At 41.3% G+C, this 21,585-nt stretch overlaps 1 protein-coding gene across 2 annotated transcripts in view; it reads left to right on the plus strand.

The window, feature by feature from the left end:
• SUFU (SUFU negative regulator of hedgehog signaling) overlaps nt 1-21,585 on the plus strand; it is a 98,522-nt gene that overhangs the window by 16,467 nt on the left and 60,470 nt on the right. For both annotated transcript variants that reach the window (XM_027647906.1, XM_027647907.1), the window contains exon 3: nt 13,266-13,402. In XM_027647906.1, the coding sequence (XP_027503707.1) occupies nt 13,266-13,402 (137 nt within the window). The remainder of the gene's footprint in view (nt 1-13,265; nt 13,403-21,585) is intronic.

Below are 21,585 nucleotides of genomic sequence, written 5' to 3' on the forward strand. Positions count from 1 at the left end.
ATGAGATAAAGATCTGTTTAGGATGTTATAAAAATTAAGAATTAAAAGATTTTTTTTTCAGTGGGACATGAAGGTAAAAGCATTTTTGAGCTGTGTGGCCATACCAGCTGCGAGATCAAAGGATAGTTGACTTTTTTAATTGATTTGCTCCCTGGAATAGGGGTATGAACAAAGTGGATATTTGAAGAGGTAGAGCTGAATGTTATTAATCCCCTTTTTTTTTCCTCAACCCAGATTTAGTGCTGGGAACATGCCTTCCGGACTAGTACTAGAATAGTACATGTTACTTGATGAGACAATGGTTACAATTGGTAGCAACAAATTACCATTGGTAAGAAAGTTGCCAATGTTATTTGATATTTAAGCTATTGGTGTTTCTTCTGAGCTGGAAACTCCATAGCGATTACCTAACTCCGCTGCCTCTACTGTCATCTCAATTTTGAATCGAGGCCCAGTCGGCAGTGACACCAGGCTAACAAAAGAGGGTTGCAAATCTTGGTGGTCTCCCATTCAGATGGTATTCCCTTCCTTGGACAAAGGGGTGACTAGGGCTCCTGAGTGCCACTCTGCCTCCAGGGTTGGTAAACAAGGAATGGATCGCTGGTGGGAGGCATTTTTTGATCACTTGACAAAGCTGGGTAGATGGGATACCACCTGACAAAGGGCTGAGGTTTAAAGGAAGATTTTGCAAGGGCTCTTAAGAACAAAAAGGAAGGAAAAAAAGAGGCAAAAAAACTGGCTTTTTTTGCAGGCTGTAAACAGGGTGGGCGGAGGTGAAGGGGGACCCAGCCATTCTTGGGGAGCTCTGATTTAAGCTGGGAGGATAGAGACAAGGGAAGGAGGGAAGGGTGCACAGATGGCTCATTGTTTTGTCTAGCTCAGCATTCTTGCACTGCCTAAGCGAAGGGCAATTGTTTTAAAATCCTTTATGCAAAGAGTGCTCTTTGCTTTCCAGCTATCCCTGGTCCCTGTAAACTGTAAACTAGAGGGGCTGGTCTTTAGCACCCATTTATTTTGGATGGTCAGTGCTCTGTTCAAGGGGCCCTGGGCGGTTGCTGGGCTGCTGGAGTGGGGGGAAAGAGTAGGTTTCTGGGAAATGCACTGCAGCATCTGGGGACAAGGCGAGAACAAAAGGATGTGCACGGAGGGACTGATGCAGAGCAGGGTCTGGCTCAAGGACCTTTACCAAAACCATAAAATGCATCATAAAACTGGCACATACCTTACCTGCAATGATATCTGATGTACAGTATAGTTTTCTGATAGGGTTTGGGGGGTTTTTGTAGCAAATAATTCATTAGTATATACTGCCATTTCTATACTGTTATTCTTTCTACCTCTCCAGTTGCACTAGCACAGCTCCTTCCCCTCCTCCCCTGTGAATTGTTGTGGCCTTTCTGGAGCAGGGGCCCTTTTTGGCATAGTCGACAAAAATAAACCATAAAGGCAGCTGTTGTTATGAATAAGGCTCAACAGGGGAATTTTACTAGTAGAACTATGGCAATATAATTATACTGGTAGACTAGTTACAGTAAATTTCCTCATGAAGACAAGCCTTAAGTTGACATTTCCTAGCTAAGTTGAATCCATATGTATAACCTTATTACGCAAAAATAATATGTCTCTGGGCCTTGAATTCCTTTTTACCCAGAAGAGTAACATTAAGCAGAAAAGCAAAGAATTTAGTGTTCAGAGATAGATGAGGGATTTTCTGTAACAGAGTGGCTGTGATGAGCTGTACGCTGAACTCTGTGTTTTACTGGGCTAGTTATTCCTCCTAAAGTGGTCAGGAACGTGAGGAGCGTGTTTCTGCTTACTGCACTAAAAAGCAGTACTGAAATATGCTGTAACCTGACATCTCTCTCCCAGCTTTATTCCTGTTTGAAAGACAAGCTGAGCTATATTGCAGTTTCCATAACTGAAGTGGTTTGGCTGAGAGGCAGCACTATTCTGCCACTATTAGAATCTTTAGGGGTAAGCCTGGAGCCACTGAAAGGAAGGTGGGGAATGATGATTTCTTTCCTCTTTTGTTTGATTTTTAAGATGCAAAGACCTATTTTATCCTTTTGGATTTTGTCTTACAACAAGTGGAGTTTGTGTAATGTTCACAAGCCAAGTGTTTACTTCTATAGAACAAAAATATCAGCCTACCTCTGGAAGTTTCAAATGCTTTAAAGGAAAGATAGTCTTACAGGAGAAGCTTAACATTTAAAGGCCGATTGAAAAAAAAAAAGTATCTAGAGTAGACTTTTCATTGCAGCTGTCTGGTGTTTCCCTTTTGGGAGTCTTTAACCAGCAATCTGGTGCTTTCTTTTCCCTGCAATTACAGCACAAGCTCCAAGGGCCTTTCGTTGCCTGTTTAATTGATTAAGATCTCTCATGGTGCTCATCAGTATATTTTTGAGTGTACCCTTTGTAATGAAATGAGACTATGTAACAGCTCCTCAGGTAAGGTAGTATTGTCTTGATTTCTATAGTTAGTGAAGTGAAAGATCAGGGATCAAAATTCCAGATCCTTCACGATCAGAAAATCATAGAATGGTTTGGGTTGGAAGGGACCTTAAAAGATCATCTAGTTCCAACTCCTCTACCATGGGCAGGGATACCTTCCACTAGACCAGGTTGCTCAAAGTCCTGTCCAACCTGGCCTTGAACAATTCCAGGGACAGGACAACAACAACTTCCCTGGGCAACCTGTGTCAGTGCCTCACCAGCCTCACAGTAAAGAATTTCCTCCTAATGTCTAATCTAAGCCTACCCTCTATCAGTTTAAAACCATTCCCTCTTGTCATGTCACTACATGCCCCTGTCAAAAGTTCCCCCCCAGTTCTCTTGTAGCCCCTTTAGGAAGGTGCTCTAAGATCTCCCTGGAGCCTTTTCTCCAGGCTGAGCAGGTCCAAGTCTCTCAGCATGTTTCTGGCCCTCTGAGCATCTCCATGGCCCTCCTAGGACTCACTCCAACAAGTCCATTTTCTTCTTATGATGGGAGACCCAGAGCAGCACTCCAGCTGGGATCTTGTAAGAGCAGAGGGGCAGAATCACCTCCCTCGACCTGCTGGCCACACTTCCTGTGGTGCAGCCCAGGGCATACCTGACTTTCTGGGCTGCAGGCACACATTGCCAGCTTTTCATCAACAATACTTGTGCCCACAGCCTCCTTAAAATCTGTTGGATTTCAGGCTTTTAAAGCTCCTAAATACCTTTTATGCCTCAAGCTCATTTATTGCACAGTGGAGAATGAATTATATGCGAGTTCTAAAAATGTACTCAAGGGTATGCTGAAGTTTTTTCTTGTGTGATTTTTCTTAACATGTTCTTTAGCCAGTAGGAAAGTAATGGGTGACACCAGTGTTTATATTCTATGTAACATAATGGAGCCCTGATCCTCACTTGAGACCTTTAGGCAATGCTGAAAAAAAATAACTCTATCTGTCACTGTAGTTTCTGGCTTTGGGTTTTTCTCTTATTCTTTCCACTCTCCCATACTGCTTTTGAAAGCCGCTTTTGTTATGCGAATGGATTCCTCCCGGCAGCTGCAGAACTTTCCACAGCAGGAGCTAGGAAGGAGCCAGCAGACACTGCAAGGAAAATTGGTGCCCTTCTCCCAGCTGCTCACCAAGCACAGCAATGCCATCCTTCCCAGCCACTCAGGCTCAAACTGGCCCTTTGCTTATGTTCTCTTGCCTGGTGAGGTTGCAGCTGAGCCCTTAGGTGAAGTTGTGGAGGTGCATTACCATTCCCTGTGTATCAGAGCTGAGGATTCAGTTCCTGTATGAAACAAGATCCATGTGCAGATGAAAGGTTGTGTTCCCTAGTGCGCTGTGTCGTGCAGTGACTGTGAGCTTTGTTTGCGGAATCACCTTCAGCTCAGGCCAAACCTGAGCACTGTTCTGCTGGACCATGTAGAAATGAAGGATGAGTAGTTCTGAGGTGCAGCATAGAGAGCTTAAGTAAAATGTTAAAGTACAGATCTTGATAAGTTTTGTATTTCACTGGTGCCCTGACCCTTGTTCTGTGAATGCAATAGTAAATCCTTATTGTACTCCTAACCTTTTCTTTCCAGATCCTTTCAGTGGGCATTAAGATGATGCAGCTCTGCCAGAACTTCCCCAGACCATTGCAGTGAGACCGTTTGCACTTTCTTTGCCAAGAAGCACAGCCTCACTTGTGGTGCTGGTTGTGGTGGTTTAGAAACTGCTCTCAGGGGCACCTGGGCTGGGTTGGGACTGGTTCTGCTGGCCATGAGGTGGGAAGCCATATTGGTGGCTCTCTGGAGAAATCTGTGAGCCCTTGAGCTGAAACACATCATCAGTACTCTAGTTACTTAATTTCACATAGATTTATTTATTTTTAATAAGTTATTTTGGTAATCATGAGGGTGAAATGGTTTGATCTTCTCAGTTTAGCTATGACTGTAATGGGAGAGTAAACCATCACCTACTGGTATAGCTCATCCATGCACCATAAAATCAAGAAAATAAAATGTAAACTGCCCTCATGTGAACATCTTTTGCTGGAGTGGGGAGTGACATATCCCATGCAACCTCCTGTTTCATATTTTGTTGTTTTAGTCATTTCCCTTGTTCATTTGTCCATGCTGTGCAGAATGTGGAGTTAATTTCCCAGTTTTTGTGACCCTGATAAATGGAGTATATAAGCATTTCCTATATGGTGAGTGTGTCACATTGCTCTTTGAAGCAAGGAAGTATTATTTACATCTGAAAATCAAATTCCTGAATAACTTGTTGAGGAGGATGAGAACTTTGTAGCAGACAAGAGATTCAGACTTAGCTTGCATGGGTGCTGTTTTAGCACTTTAAGAGTCATCTGAAGTTTCCTGACTTAGTAATGAAGCAGATTGATCCTTTTGGCACCAATAGGGCCTTTGCAGCCTTTTCTCCTTGGTCTACCTGCACTATCCCTATGTGTGTGACTGTGTGTTGGCACTCTCCAGAGTGAGACAATAATGCTTCCAAGCCTCTAGAGCTCAAAGGAATTAACCTCCAGCAGCTAAACATGATCCTGTCCTCCTTCCAAATGCTACTACTTTCATGACAGGGACAGCAAGCAGCAACCTCAAAGAAGCAAACCCTAAATCGCCTTAACTTGCAGCCCAACACATTAAACTGACCAGAAAACTGATGGTGGTTTACTTTAACATCCTAGGCTGAAGATAGTATAGTTCAGGAGCTGTTTCCCCTGTAGCTGGGCAGAAGCTGAATACAGTAACCACTGCTCTCAAAACGAGTTTAACTTAAGTGTTTGAGAATTACCAGCTGTGGGTCCTGCCAGCTCAGTTCTGGATACAGGGTACCAGTAGTAAAAGTTCATCCCTGTGTTCTTGGCTGTGATGCTTCATAGGATCACTTGGGTTGGAAGGGACCTCTGAAAGTTTCCAACTGATGCTTTCTCAGAGGGCTGACTTCCCTGGATTGCATCCCTGGATCCTATTCCAGAGTTTGATCACTATCTAGTGACGTTACATAAGACAGTTATGTCTACAGAGTTAGGAATAAGGTTGACTTGACTCTGTAGTATGAAGGTTTAGAGGAAAAATCAATTTATCTGTCATGTCAACACTTGTTATTTACAGAAATGATTTTGTAAAAACAAAATCTAAACTGTGAGTCTGCAGGCTTCAGGGGCAAGATTGTCACCAGATGAGTTTTGAAGAAGCTGAATAGTAAAATCTTTGAAATCTGTGTTGTGTATATGTGAGTGAAACTGTAACTTGTCTCCTCTTCCCCTCTGCCTTGTAATAGCCCTTTACTCTCTGAATGGTAGGCCAGTGAATCACAGCTCTATTTTCATACTGGCCAGCACAAATCAATTCACAAATTTTACTCAGATCAATCTCAATGTAAGCTTTCTAAGTGGATCCTAGATGAGCATTTCAGAAAGCTGAGAAACCCATAACCAAATAACTGCAGAGTGAGTGCCTCTGCATATGTTTGGATTTAGATGTTGGAATAAATCTCTAAAAACAATTTAACTTGCTGTTTCTAGAAGAGTTTTCCATTTAGTTGATGGCTTACACATTTGATATGATGTACTCCAAGAGAAAGCTCTAAGCAGCAGCTGCCATGGACTGACATCTCTGAGCGCTATGTCACTTGCTTTCTAACCTTGATTTTATATGAAGAGAAATCTTTGAACATGGGTTCCTATTATGGTTGTATTTGCCCTGCTTATCCTTGATTTTTCTTAAATCAAGCTAGAAAGGAGCCCAGTAAGATTGTGTGCGCAAGTTTGGGGTGGCAAGAGCTCATGGAATTTCCTGTTGAGCACAGTGAAGAGATAACCATCTGACATCCAGATAACCACCCCTGCTTCTCTCAAATGTCTTTATGTGAAGTGATGCTTTTTTAAATGCCAGGAAACAATCCAGGAGAATATGTGAGTAAGCAGGTAGGTTTTGATTGAAACAACTTTTCTGGATACTTTTTAAATCTTTTATGTAAGGGGGCTGCTGTGACTGTTTTCTTATGAAATTGCTTCACAGGAGCCTCCCAGCTTGCCGTCGGGGTTCTCAGATGAGAGTTTTATACTGTTTGACAGCTGCACTAAAAACAACTGTTTCCTGTTAGGCAAGATGCTGGAAGCACTAGGTAGAGTGCCCCTTATTTTTTTTTCCCTCTGAAGCTCTGGAATCTGAGAGTCATTAGCTTATAGTGGGTAGATATTGTGTAATGCACCTGGAGCTTGAATTCTGAAGACCGACTGTGCATAATCTTGTTCGGGGCACAACAGCTCCTGCCCGATGTCCTTCCTAGGAGATGGAAAAACTAAAGTGTTTGGCTCAGTGGCTGTAACAGCCTGCTGGAGGCTTCTTCTTGGGTTTTAAAGAGGAGGTCACCCTTTGTGTTGCTTGTTTGTAAGCAGATATGGGCAGTGAAAGGGAAGTGATTCTCTTGATTTCTCTCAGTGAGGACCTGTGAAGTCAGTCAGTGGGTACCCTGATGCTTTTTGTTATGTCAGTCCTCTGGCATAATAGTAGTTGCTAATAGTAGTCTCTTTGCTAGCTAATAGAAAAATCTGGGATGGGTACTGGCTCTGCAGTCTTACACTGTTGAGGGTTGGGCTCTGAAGTGCTTTAGTGTTGTCAAGCAGAGTGGTGATACTGCCCCTCAGCTTGGTTTGACCAATGTCTCAAACTTCTAAAAGGTCCTAATAGGCTGGTCTGGAGTACTGAAAGCTGTGGATTGGCAATTACTGTGTTGGGGGGTTTTTGGGGGGTGGGATGTGTATTGGGGATAGAATTAAAACTGCTTACTTGATGGAAATAACAGCAGCTCTTCCTGATATCAGGCTTAGGAATGTAGTGATACTGTATTTCTGCAGCCTTCAAAATGGTATTGGAGCAGCTCAACAGCAGCAGAGCTTTGTCTGTGTAGGAGGTGTAGGGACATGCAATTAGGGAGTTGAAGCAAAAGGCATCTTAAATGGCTTCATGAAAGTAGTGGTGATGGAGCTGAAAACTGAAGCTGGGACAAGTCAGTCCAGAGTACTGTGAGCCTCCCCTCACTTCCCAGAAGAGACCTGGCTTATCTCCCTGGAGCTGCTGGGAGTGCAGCTAAGACTTCTGAAAGTGCAGTCCTAACCATCCCCAAACACCCTGAAAGGGCTTTCTTGTTGTTCCCTGGCTGAAATAATCACAGTGAAGGGCCAGCATTTCCCTACCTAAACTCCCATTTTCAGGATGGGTTCACCTAACATATTTATATACACGTACTCTTAAACTCTCAAAAAATAAACATCTAGTACACTCTGTTCCTTGTCCAGAGCTGTGTAGCTTTCAAAAACAGAATTGCAGAAATACAGCCATTTGCACTGCAGTGAGACAAACCTTCTCTCCTTCCTTGCAGAAGTGAGAATGAAAATGCTTTGGCAAATAGCTTTGATTTAAACTGAAAAGCCTCTGGTTTTCAGAGCTGCTTTTAAAGCAAAGGGCTACTTTGGCTTTTGATCCTCTTAAGCTGGGTTATTTGATGTGAAAAACGCCCTGGGTACTCTGCTGCAGAGGGGAGCAGCTTTTCAGTTCTCTGTGTGTGGCTTCAGGAGAGGCCTGGCAGAGCACAGGGTGGCGGGGGGCTTGGGGGGCCCGGCTGCACAGCTCTGTAAATAAAGGGGCCTCTATTTCTTTGGATTCTTTTGCTGGAACTAAATATCATGATCAGTGAAACTCTTACCTCATTAAAGGAACAAGCCAGACTCCTCCAGCGTATGAGCAGTGTTGCAGCGTGGTTTGTTCTGCTGAGCTGATTCGCTGAACAGATAAAGGGAGTTTTAACCCAAAGAATGGCATGTAATATATGACCTTGGCTTTCAAAAGGTTTATTTTTGTTCATGCGACAAAATAAGGTTTTAATATTAAATATAGGGTTGGATTTGACTTGGCAGATACCAGAGCCTTCCATTACCGCTGTAGTCATAATATAAAACTATCTGATATGTGCCAGTGGCCATGCAGCAAGCCAAGAATTTCTCCATCAGTGTTTATTTTTGTGAAAACTTAACTGGTTGCTTTGCAATTGGGTTGCCTATAAAGGTGATGTGTCCTTGTGTTGGAGGGGGCAAAGCAGTGGTGGGCGCAATATGACCCCTGCTGACTCTTTATAGTTAGCATCTTTAGTCTTGGGGCAATATATGGATTTATTTTTTTTCCTTCTTAGCATTTTAGAAGTGTTTACAAGAAACTTTCACTCAAAACTGCAGGGTTCACCAGAACCAAGACATAAAACTATTTGAAATATTCAGATCTGTTAGTACAGAAAGTTAATGCTGTGTTTCAGCTTGTGAAGCTGGGGCCACGCACAGATACAAAGTACTAATTTTGAGGTTTCCTTCCTGCACACACTCAGATCATCATCGTGCTGTAAAACTGAGGTGCTTTTGGACTGCTACACTGTAATAGTTTCGCTGAAGAAATGACCTGCAAAGCACTTCAGTGTTGAGATGCTGAACTGAGCTCCAAAGCCTTTGTTCTAAATTGGCTGTAGTCTGAATCAGTTACCTTCAGATTAAAAAAAAAAAAACAAAACCACAAACAAAACCACAAAAACAAAGAAAACCACCACCCCCCAAAACAAAAAAACCCAACCAACCTAACTGTGACCAAAAAATCCCACCCTTGTCTCCCTAGCTTGCAGAGAAACCAACCCAAAATAATGCCAGAATCTTGCTGCTGTACATCACAAAGTGTGTAATCAAAGTGTGTTGCCTCTGCAGCTGACACAGGAGTTGGGGTCAGACTGACCTGCTGTGGACACTTTGCTGGCTGTGGAAGGGAGCAAGTTGAACAGGTACAGGTAGCAGTGAACTTGGGAAGGTCAGTGGAGGAAGCAGTAACAGCTTCCATGTGCTTTAGCAGGACTTCTTCCATCTATGGGTTATCCTCACCCCTCTACTCAGTTTTTTGTGGAAATGAGGCTTGTTTGGTCTTTCTCTTCTGGAATTCTTGTTTGGTTTTTTTAGCTTGTTCTTTCACTGTGGCTGGCTGAAGGTGGTTGACTTCTCTAGAAGTTTTCTGGAAGTTTGAGGGAAATTTGGAACTTGTGGGAAGAAGCATGAGTTTGAACACATGCAAGCCTGCAAGGTGTGGTCCTTTTTCGTCCAGTTCCTTGTCATCCCCCTAAGATAATTCTCAAGCAGCGGAGGCATGCTCTGCAAGAGGAGGCTGCCATGAGATTCCAGTGTTTCCACATGGAATGTGAGGGAGGAGCCTCTTTATCCTTGTGCAGGATAATAAGCCATTTGCTCTGTCTTCCACTGGCACATGTACCTGGAGATCTTGGGCTTCTAACTGGGCAAAATCATTTCTCATGCATTTGATGGCTGTGCCTACTACTTGCCTCTCCACCAGGAGACTGATGCATCCTTACACTGGCAAATTTTGGAGTTAGGGCTGGTGTAAGCACTTGCATCCAAATGAAAAGGACTTCCATAAGAGAAGCCAAGCTGCATAACTTGGCTACTGGATACTTCTTGGTGATCTTCATTAGACCAAGGGTCAGAAGCATGTGGCAAGGTTACCAGGTTTGTGTAGCTCCTGAAGCTCGTGTCTGCCTCCATTCTCAGGTGCATCCTCCTAACCTCGGCCAGGAGCTCTGATCCTGGATTGTGGTCCATTGTTCAGTGACAGAAATGTCATGGCAGCTGTTGAAACTACATTCAATTTACTGTCAAATACAAGACCTTTTTGGAGGATAAAAGCAAAAGCTTTGGAAAAAATACTAGCTGAAAATTACTGTCCTAATTACATTCTGAATATTAATATTTCTTCCTGTGAAAGACTCATCTAAATTAGACACAAAAAGTTACCAAAATAATCACAGGTTTTTAAAGCCATGTGTCACAATTTCCTCAAAACCAGATTACTAACCTAAAATTAAACAGATCAAAGACTTTTACTTTATAGACTGTTACTTCAGAACAGCTGCACAGAGCAAGTGAATTGCATGCATTTAAATTTTCCCTGTAACAAAGCTGTGTATTTTCAGCAAACTGTGACCATTAACTATTCAAAAACATTTTAAATCTAATTTTTAAATCTTATGTGCAAATAGGATTTTTCTAATATTTAACTGGTAATTTAAGAATTTGAAAATTATAAGCATTGTATGCTGATGCTGCTGTATATTCTGAGTTTTCTTTGGAAGATACATATGGATTCTTCAGGAATTTTTTTAAATCTTAGAAGAGAAGTAACTTAGTGCTTGTTTCCTTATCTTTTATTCTATTTAGTAGTTCTCTGTTTTAGAGACTTTCACTACTGTATGAACAAATTGATGTAAGTAACGTTGCCTGTCAGTTTTACTGCTTTGTGACTACTGGTATGTTGCTGAGAAGCAATGTTCTCCTAAATGTTGCTTTGATGGATGCTCACCTGAACACTTCTGTTAATCAGTAACTTTCATAGTGATCAATATAGAGCACGCGTGGTCTTCCTTTAAACAGTTACTTTTGAGAAGCAGAGATCCAAGAAGTTAAAAAAAAGCCCACTAAACTCTAGCTCATTGCATATTAGAAGTAAAGCTGTGTTGTTTCAGAACATGCCTTGAAAGGAGGAAATTCAATAGGGAGCCATCTTGCTTTCCAAAAAATTTAACTGTGAAAGATCCGCTTGAAGGCTTTTTGTTGACTTTGATCTTTCTTAAAATTGACCCATTCATAATGTGTTTCAGTTTCTGGTTTTTCCTGGAATCAATCCCTGAAAATTATCCACTTTGAAGCGTTTTTGTTTCTCCCTTTAAGAAATATTTGTATTTTTCCTTTGCTAGCTGATATGTGAAACTAATAAAATACTAGAGGGGTGCTTGGATGTACAAAGTACAACTTTGCATTGGTGAGGCTGTCACTGTACTGTATAAGTCTGTTTGGTAGACCTCCATGATTGCAGGACACAGGATTCACTGCACATCCAGATTCCTGGATGGCTGGTTACTCGATAATCTCTCACTTTTTTTGAGAACCAAATGTAATGATTGTTGCTTAAAGGTGTATTTCTTTCCTAAAAGAGGTTTTATATGTACCAGCTGAGCATTCTGAAATGGGTTTTCTGCCCTGTTCATAGAGAATTTGCTTCTGTAATATTAATTCTCAAATTTTTTGTTGAGGATAATGTTGAGAGAAATAAAAATGGGCATGCTTGTATGTTGTTATACTAATATTTGCTATATTGTTTACTCCTCTATTGCAGATGTTGGAATGACTTTCAATGCTTCATTGTTTTCAATCAGAGATTTTTTTTTTTCCAAATTTTTTTTCCTTAGCATTTTGAAAAAAAAGAAACTTTCACTCAAAACAGGAGGGTTCAGCATAAAGCAAACTATGTGGAATATTCAGATCTCTTAACACAGAAACTTAATGCTGTGTTGCAGCTTTCAGGTTTTGTATGTGGGGCCACATGCAGATAAAAAAATACTAATTTTGAGGTTTCCTTCCTGCATATGCTCTATTTCAGATCGTCTGAGATGCATTGTAATTGTAATAACTGTTGTTACCATTTTGGGCTGTCCCATAGTCTAGTTCTGTCCTAGGGTTTGTTTCTCAGCTACTTTTATTACAATATTTGATAGTCAACTACAATCACACTTTCCTTGGAGAATCCTCAGAGTTACTTTGCATGGTGGATTTGCATCAATGCTTAAGTCTGATCAGTTTTAAGACTCATCCTTGTCATTATAAATAATTTCTGCTTCAAACCCGTATTATTGGAACAGTCCTTCCAACACTTGCAGCTGGTCACTGCACTGCTGGTGAGCTGTGTTTTTCAAATGAAAAGTGCTTTTGTTACTTTCCAGACTGCTCTGTTTGTCTGCTTTTAGAAGTAGTACAGTGTTATTAAACCTTTATGCATCGTATCTTTCCTATGTGCCAGCAAGGTACGAGCATCCAAGACATTTGCAAACTTTCTCCAGAGAATTTACCAGTGGCTACAGGTGTTGGAGATTTGAACTTGCAGAATGATACTAGTTTATGAAAGCTTCTGTAAGGTGTCTTTATGCTCAGTGTAAATCCTTCCTTCTTTCCTCTACCTTTGTGGAACAGTTACAGCAAATGAGCGAGGGATGAAATGACAGTGGTAGGAATCACATAAATGTTCCCAACTTGCTTTCAAGTTTGCAAGCTTATATATTTCTCCATGAGGTTTCTTATTTTCCACAGGCAAATGTGGCATTTTTAGCTGCTGGGGATTTAGGAATTAGTGCATTGTGGGAGAGGTTATTAACTTTCTGCCTGCATCTCCTTGTTTCTCCCTCCCCTGCTGACCATCCGCAACATAGAAATTGTGTGTTGTTCATCAGAATGTTCAGCTGTTTCAACCCAGAAACCTTCTACCCAGTACTTCAGTTGCATCCCACTTCTCACTGCATAGAAATTAGAATTCACAAGGGTGGAATAGCATTATTTTCTGTTATGCACTTTCTTCGGTGTTCCCATTTAGCTATCAGTGCAAAACTTACAATGATGTTTCAAAAACAAATTCAGGTTGCTGAAAATCCCACCAGTCCCAGGAAAGAAGTCATGGTTCCAAGACTGCATTATTCTAACTGAAAACACTACTCTGATAGTTATCTTTGAAATTGTATTACCTCAGCTAATCTAACCATGTTATGCCATTTGAGCCAAAGTAGGCTGAAAGAGAAGTTCTAAATTTATCTTTTCTATGAGGAGAGCACTCATCCTTTTTCCACGGTCCTAAGCTTAAAGCCTGCTCTGGTTACAAGAAGTGTGTTGTGACTTTTTTTTTTCATTCCCTCCAGGTTTACAGGAACAGATGGACCAAGTGGTTTCGGATTTGAGCTGACATTTCGACTGAAGAGAGAAACAGGGGAGTCGGCGCCGCCCACGTGGCCAGCAGAGCTGATGCAGGGCTTGGCCAGATACGTCTTCCAGTCAGGTACCACAGGGTTCGATACACGGCCTCGCTTTTTCCTGCTCTGGTTCTGAAGGGGCACATCTGTTACACCGTGTGACGCTTTTCTCATCGGCACCCAATCAAATCTTAAGAATTGTCTTTGTGTGGGAACCCAAAAGAATGTGTTCCTTCCATCAGCCCAGCTTGCTGGGACAGAACGCACTGCTGTTCAGGTAACTGCAAGTCTCAAGTACTGAAAAGCTGAAGGTACAGAACAGCCAGTAACTATAGGAATTCTGCCCAGTGACTCTTTGTTTCTTTCCTGCATAGTTGGATTCATCTTCTCTCAGCAAGAAAAGCACATTTGCTTATCCTGAATGGCTCAGGAGCAGCCATCTGATAAAGTCTCACTTCTCAGCAGAGGGTTATAACTTCCAAAAACATTGCAGCTCCTTTACAACCAAATCTCTTCCAATGATTCCTGCAGTTGAGGAGTAGAAATGTATGTAAACACAGAGCTCTTGAGATGTGAAAATGTAAAAGTCCTAAGGGATGCTAAGGCTGGGAGGGCCAAGGAATTAACAATTGTGAATCATTAATGCAGATAGAGACTTGCCAGAAAACTGGGAACCAAGGTGCCTACAAACAACCCTCTTGCACTGTTGTTTATTTATATCAGTAGACTGAATGTTAGTTTCAGTGTTAGCACATGGAGACTTGTGGAATGGCTAAGTTCCTAATGTACTTAAAAGGGACTTTGCAGCATCACAAGATCTGAATGAAAATATTTGAAGAAGATTTTTTAACCTAGTTTGAGGTCCTTTGCAGGTAAAGTACCTTCTAAATCAATGATTATTGAATTTCTAACATTTGGTACCTGCTCTACTAGTTAATAAATTGCTCGGTAACTTCTGATTCTGTCACTGGTTTTCAGTCAGCTGGCTGACTTGAAGGGAAAAGGTCTGGATAAGAACAGGATTGCTCAGCTAACATTTGTGACAAATCTCTGAGGCAGTGGCAACTCTTGTGGGGTATTTTTCTAAATATTGACTGACGTTGACCAGTGCCAGCACAGACAATTGCTTGTCTTTTTGTAACCTTTGCTGTGTAGCTATCTTCCCCATTTGCCATCCAAAATTTGGCTCACCTTTCTGTCTTGATTTTTGCTACTGTTAAGCATCTGAATCCATGTGACTGTCATTATTTTTGCCATTGTTTGAGATTCCCATTCCTGCCTAAACTGTATTGTACAATAGCTCTTTGATACTGACCATGCAGCGATGAATTCATACCTACATTTTCTGTGCAATGATTGCAGAGTCCAAAGAAAACATCTGTGTCTAAAGTCTCCCTCTTAGATATAAAATAACATACATGTTTCATGTTAACTTACCTTACATTACGGTCCCTTTCGGAGGCTTTTAAATTTTCTAGTCCATGGTAGGTTCTCATAACTCTCTCTTTGATAGACTAGTTTACATGCCTTCTATTCACCCACTAAGCAGCCTCTCTATAGCAGTTGCTTGTTTGTCTCTGTCTTTTCATGGGTGAGAGAAGGTCTGCAGAGTGAAACAGGATTTGGTAAGGTACTTTAGGGCAAACATCTTGGTGACTAAGCTGGCACTTGGGGCAGAGACTACCCTTGTTTGGTTCCTGCACTAATGCAGTCCCACCTTTTTGACCTCAAAGCCAAAGAACTGTTTATAGACTGAAAAGAGTGGTTGTGCCCATACATATCGATCTGGCGTGAAGTTCTCGGACCCTCCAGCATTATCCACTGCTTATCCATGCTGGTTTTGACTTTCTATCCACCATGACTCTTTAAAGGCACTGCTCCAATACACGCTAACGGATTCTAGCCTCTGGGTGTTTAACTCAATTTGCATTATGAAAAACAACAGTGTATGAATCATAAATTGACTTTTTTCTTTTACTGTGAAATGGGATATGAGCCAACACTACACTCATTGGACAATGGGCAAACCACATGTTGGGTTACCTTAGGAAGAGCATGAGCAACAGATTAAGGGAAGTTATTAACTCTTTGGCATTGCACTGGGGAGGCCTCACTTAAAATACTGTGTTCTGGTTTGGGTCTTCCAGTTTAAGAGATACTGAAAAACTGGAGGTAGTCCAAGGTGGTCAGGGTCCTAGGGCACATAAGCTATGAGGAGAGCTGGAGGGAGCAGAGTCGGTTTAGCCTGGGAAGAGAAGGCCAGGGTGATCTAATCAGAGCCTACAGCTGTCGGGAGAGTAGTTACAAGATTGTGGGGTCAAGCCCTAGATAATATATCAAGGGACTACAGCTCTGAATTGCAGTGTGGGAGGACCTGGAAGGGCTTCAGGGAAAATTCGTGCGCAAGGAGGGTTGCAAAGGACAGGGAATAGTTTATAAGAGAGATGTTGGATCTCTGTTTCCAAAAATGTTTGAAACTTGGTTCAAAAAAGCCAAGTTGGCCCTGATCTAGCATTGGTGATGGCTCCACTTCAAATAGGCAGGCTGGACAAGAGACCTGCAGAGGCTTCTTAAAATATTACAGAAGTGTGGGATTTTTGGTGGTTTTTCTCCATAGTGCTTTATGCCCTTAAGCAAGCAGCTTTGTGCTATCACCAAGAGTTACCAACCATTCCTTGCCTTGTAAAAAGGGAATCTGTGTGCTGTTGCAACAAGTGAACAAGCTCTAGTTTTATTTCAGTACAAATTGGATATCATTGGATATCTTTTGAATAAGAACCTTTTTAGACTCAAATCTTCTAAAGACATCAAGGTTAATCCTGACAAGATGGTGCATTTAAAACTAAGACTTGTAATAGGGCATACTCTATTGTGTTTCTTCTTGATTTCTCGGGGCCATACCAGTTGACCACAGCTAGATGCAGTAAGCTTCTAATTTAGTCAAAGCATTCTCACTCCATTGCTCTTCAGAGTCCCGAATCCTTCTGCTACATGTACTGTGTCCCACTTTGTTTTGCTTTACATCCACAAGCTGTCACCTCTGAGGCTAGCAATCTCCAGAGCAGTTCCCATGTTCTCCCTTGCATCACTCCTAGGTAACCAGGCACCTATTCCTCAGCAATGCTACTGGTTTGGTTTTTTTGGCCTAATATTATTTCCTCTAATTTGACATTCTCACTCTGAAAAGCCAAGCGAGCTTCTGCCGTCATCTTTTTTCCTTGTTTTTTTTTTTTTTTTTTTTTTACAGGACTTCTTGGTTAGATGTCAAAACTTTAAAACTCTGAAGTATTTGAAAGGTTGGCTCTCCTGAAGCCCGCTGGGCACTAGGCAGGCTGTGGCACGACAGCATTGTTTTACATGATGAAAGGTTTCTTTTTGCTCAAGTTCTTTCTGACTGTACCACTTTAAGCATTTGTCAAACAGTGACAAGCGTTGTTTGACTCTGTTGTATGTACCTTAACATTGTCCTCTTTTGTTGTTTAAAAAAAATATCTGTGGAGCCTCTTTAATACTCCAAAGTAGCCTTAAAAACATTTGATGAACTGAAACAACTAATGCTTATGAATCCACCCTGAACAAGAAGTAAGAAAAAGAATAAAACCGGCAGAAACTTTTTGGATAGGCTCCAAGCACTTTTGCATGTCAAAAGATTGTTTACTCCGCAAGCTATGCTAAGAGCTAAATTCTTATCTCTTGATAAAAGCCAACTTTTTAGTTATCATAGAGGCGCTTTGCTGAGTCCAGTTGAAGCTGGGGCAGAGTAAGGTATAGTTATACTCCTGCTGAGCCTGAGCATTTTCAGGTGGTGACGACCGAGTTGAATACTCACCTAGCAGCTACTGCTGTCCTAAATATTATTCCTGTGTATTGCAGTTGCAAAGTATGTCTCATTGCAAGAGGTGTATTTTTGTAACAAACACTTCTAGGTAAATGAATGTTGCATTCCTTTGTTTCTCTCTCTCCTGCACTGTGGCTGTGCTTTAGAAAAGCAGTCTTTTGCATTGAATTTCAAACCTCTTTGAGCCTTGGCTTCTCTGTTCACTGTAACAAGCACTTGATGCTTTGTGCTTTTGATTAAAGGGCACTACTTACCCTCCTTCAACAAAACTAAGCTTGAAAGTCTCAAAAAGTTTTATTTGTGGCTTTATCTGTTCTTAATTTTATCACTGTTTGACCATGACCACAAATTCCAATTCTGTTATTTTTAGTTTTAAAAAAACTCCAAACCCTCAAACCTTGAAAATGAAACTGCACAATTCAATGACCTTAGCTTGTCATGGTTCGTGGCTATACTCGAAATATCTCATGGTAGAACAAATTTATACTTCAATTCAAATGAAAAAGAAGAAACGCTTTGCCTAAAGAAAGCTTATCCAGAGCTTAACTCTTTAGGTACTGCAGTATTACAATACTTGCTCACTATAGAGAGACTATGGTTTGTGTTTTTCTGAAATTAAAATCTGCACTTTTTTTTCTCTCTAAGGGAAATTTAGATTGTTTTCAAGGGCCTGACTGATATGTGTCCTGAGAGCAATACACTGGAAAAAAACCCAACCAAACAAAAACAAGCCCCCAAAATGCAAAAGGAAAAAAAAAAAAAAAGGTTGTTCCAGCATGGATTTATCAAGATTAAATCAGAACAAATTAATTGTGACAAAGTACCAGGCACCATAAGAAGCAGTGAATGTTGGTTACCTTGTTAGTAGTGAGATTTTTTTAATTGTCCTTTCTGACAAGTATGTGAGTGAGCTGAGGAAATGTGATCTTGATAAAAGGTAAAGAAGATGGATACAATATTGGTTGGATATTTAGACTGAGTAATTGGCAATGTTTAGTCATCAACCACAAAAGCTGTGTAGAGTTTGGATTCCTCTAAAATCTCTTGTAGAGCTCATGCAGTTTGGTATTGACCAGGATGATGAAATGCAGAGTGTCCTGATGAAATCTGCAGACACAGCAAAGCACTATGGCACAGAGGGCTGGAATTCAGAACAGCCTGAATTCCAATAACCTACAGAAACAGTCCGAAGTACCGATGTGCAGTAAGGGCAGGGAGATGCAACAGGTGTGAGGTCCTGTCCTGACAGAAGTAATCCAGTGAAATCAGCTGGGGAAAGGCAGCAGGTCTGAAAGGAGAGGGAAACTATTTGGAGTTACTATCACCAATGAGCTATACCTAAACCAACATCCTCTTCACGCTGAGAAATGGAAGTGAAATTATTCTGATGTACAAATAGAAATGTTCTGTATATGGCATATGATAGATGGCACTGCAAGAGAAAGGGAGAGCACTATATCTCATTTTAGGTGAATGGCTTCAAGTCAGATGCATCCCAATTGGAGAGAGCCTGGAGGAGACCAGTAAGAATGATCCAGAGGTCTAGAAAATATGACCCGTGGAGGAATGATCAAAAGAATTATGTTTGTTTAGTCTAGGGAAGAGAAGATGAAAGGAAGATGAGAGAACAGTCTTCAAACATGCAAAAGGTTGCTGTAAGGAACAAAGTAATAAATAAAGTAATCCCCTACTGGGGATAGGAGAGACTTATCAATACGAAAATTTCTGTAAAATAGGCTTAAGGTTTGTCATTAGGAAAACTTCCAAATGGCAAGTGCAGTGAAGCACTGAATAGTTGCAGATTCCCTACTGCTGCATACCTTTGAGAACAAGTCAAAATATTCTTCGTGGATATTTGTCAGGAAGAGCTGATCCTTCCTTTAGGTGAGGGCAAAGTAGGAGACTTCTTAAGTCTCCTTTATATTATAATTATGTCTTGAATGACTAGATCTTCTAAATATAATTTTCTATGTTTCCATAAATATATAATTTATCTTTTTTCATAGTCTCCTGATTACTAGTGCACTGAAAGATATTTAAATGTGAGTTTGATGTCTCAACTAATTTAAAAGTTGAATTTTAGTATTTAATCTTTGACTAATCAGTAGTAGGAAGCTGTTTGTGTGTTGGGGATTGCAAAACGGTAGTAACCAAATGTACAGGCAAAGAAAGTAAGCATGCAAGATGTTAAGTTGAACAGTGGCAATTTAATGTAGATTTCAGCTGATTACTTCAGGAGAAAATTACATTAATTATTCCTTAGAAAACTTATTACTTTTGAAAAGTGGATTGGACAACCAATTCCAGTAGGTACATAGTGAGTTATTCATGTTGATAAAAACATGTCAAAACAATGACCAAACTAACTGTAGCTGATTTGTTATATGGGGTTTTTTTCCCTGCAGACACCTCTGCGCTGTCGTGGTGAGGATTTTCCTTTTCAGAATATAAGCAATGAAATATATTCTCTTATTCTTTAGTTATTTCTGTGAAACCTGTAGGGACTTAGTATCTGTGGGCTTCTGTCCTCTGTCATGATTCAAGTCTGTGGGCCAATTTCCCAAAGCTGGAAGGGAGGATGGTTCTGACGCCTGCAAGTGCCTGAGGTAGCATAAGCCTCCGGCCACCAGGCTCAAAAGCAAGCCCAAAATGGGGTACATCTAGCTTTCCTCAGTAATTTCTGACATGTCATACTTTCTTCAGGTAGAAATTATTTTATGACAGCTTGTGTCCAGTTTGAGGGACCACACACACTCAAACACACACACACACACACACACTGTTCCTGCCCACGTGCTTGATGTCCCAGTGCATCAGTTTGGGGCTATCTCTGTATGCTGCAGTTTCCCCCTTCTTTTTTAAACAAGGGTCATTTCAGAAGTTGTAAGGACTGCAGGTATAGATGTACTCTTCTTATTCAGCAGTTTTCATCTGATTCAAGTTAGTTTAGTCTGAGCCACAGAGGCACTTCGTGTTTGACAGGCACTATAACTTTTACTCTGAAAATGGGGCTCAGTGGGATTAAGTGATTTGACTGGGGTCACAGACGTGCAGCCATTAAGCCAGCAGATAACTTGACACTTGCTGCCCTGCCGTAACCACTAGGCCTCATCTTCAGATCTTCTGGAGTCCAGAAAGCTTCAGTGTAATAGCCTCAGTGACTCTTTCTTTGCCAACATGTTTTCAAATATTCTTGACACAGGCCAATTTCTGTGTGTAAAAAGGAAAAAAAAACCAAAACAACCAAACTCCAAACCCAAAACAAACTTCTTGCTTCCTTGAATACAAATGAAGCTTGTCTAGCTTGTTTGTAAAACAGTGTTTATTTCTTCCCAGTAGGATGACTAAAGCCAAATAAAATCTCCCAGTAATTCATATATATTTTTCCCTGACTGTGCCTTTATCTTTTTTTTCCCCAACCCCAGGCTGATTTATTATTCTCTTCTGGTTGCTATGGCTCTGTAAAATATATATATTTTTTCTATCATCTGTTTGTAATATTGACCCGTTTCCAGTGTAGAGCTGGCCCTGGCTCCTCCGTAGTATTCCAGGATTTTAGATTAAAAACAAGGGGGGGGATTAACTGCATTTTTTAGCTCTACAAAGTATAAATCAACATCATTTTCATTTCAGCAGAACCTGTTGCATAGTGAATTCTGCTCCACAAACACTGAAACTGTAGCGCAGTAAATTGCCGTAGGTGAACAGGACTCACCCCAGTGTGCAGGCTGCGTGCCCTTATTCTGCAAAGGGGTATGGAAACATTAAGTCACTGGTTCCAATTTAACCCAAGTTTGTCATGGCCAAAAGCTCTCATCATCTGATAGTTATTCAGTGGTCCATGAGAAATTGGTTGGGTTTTAGCCTAATTCCTCTTAGATGTTTCCCATAAAACAAGCTGTTCTGTGAGCAGCAGCTCGGATCAAGCCTAGTCCCTTGTGTCTTTGTGCACTAGCCCCTCTGTGTCCTGCACTGCTGCAACAAATCCCCTTTTCCTCATACTGCTGCCTGTGAGCCCATCTCCCCAATGCTTCCCATCCCTCCCCTTGTCTCCTAAGCCAGCCTTGTCACATCCCCTCGTTTCCAGCTGGGACGTACGTGCTGTGACCGGTACCAAATAATGTGCTGGCTGATAAAACAAACTGGTTGCTGGTGTGCAGAATGGTTGGCTGATGTGCTGGGCACGACAGGCAGCTATCAAGCTCGTGCTTTGGTCTCAAACCTGTTGCTGGCTTCCTCCAGAGCTGGCTGGCGGCTCTGAATTTGTCAGGGAGGGAATTGCCAAATGTAACTCTTGTAAATAGTCTTGAAAAGCATTGCAGCAAAGTGCTTGTTGCAGATGGACCTGACCCTTTTTAGTCCCTACTGTAGATCACAAATAAATCTTATGCAGCACTGCAAGTAATCCAGAGAGAAGCATCTGTCTGCAAA

Source organism: Corapipo altera, unplaced genomic scaffold (genome assembly GCF_003945725.1).
Source record: "Corapipo altera isolate COAL_440 unplaced genomic scaffold, ASM394572v1 56, whole genome shotgun sequence".
NCBI lineage: Eukaryota > Metazoa > Chordata > Aves > Passeriformes > Pipridae > Corapipo > Corapipo altera.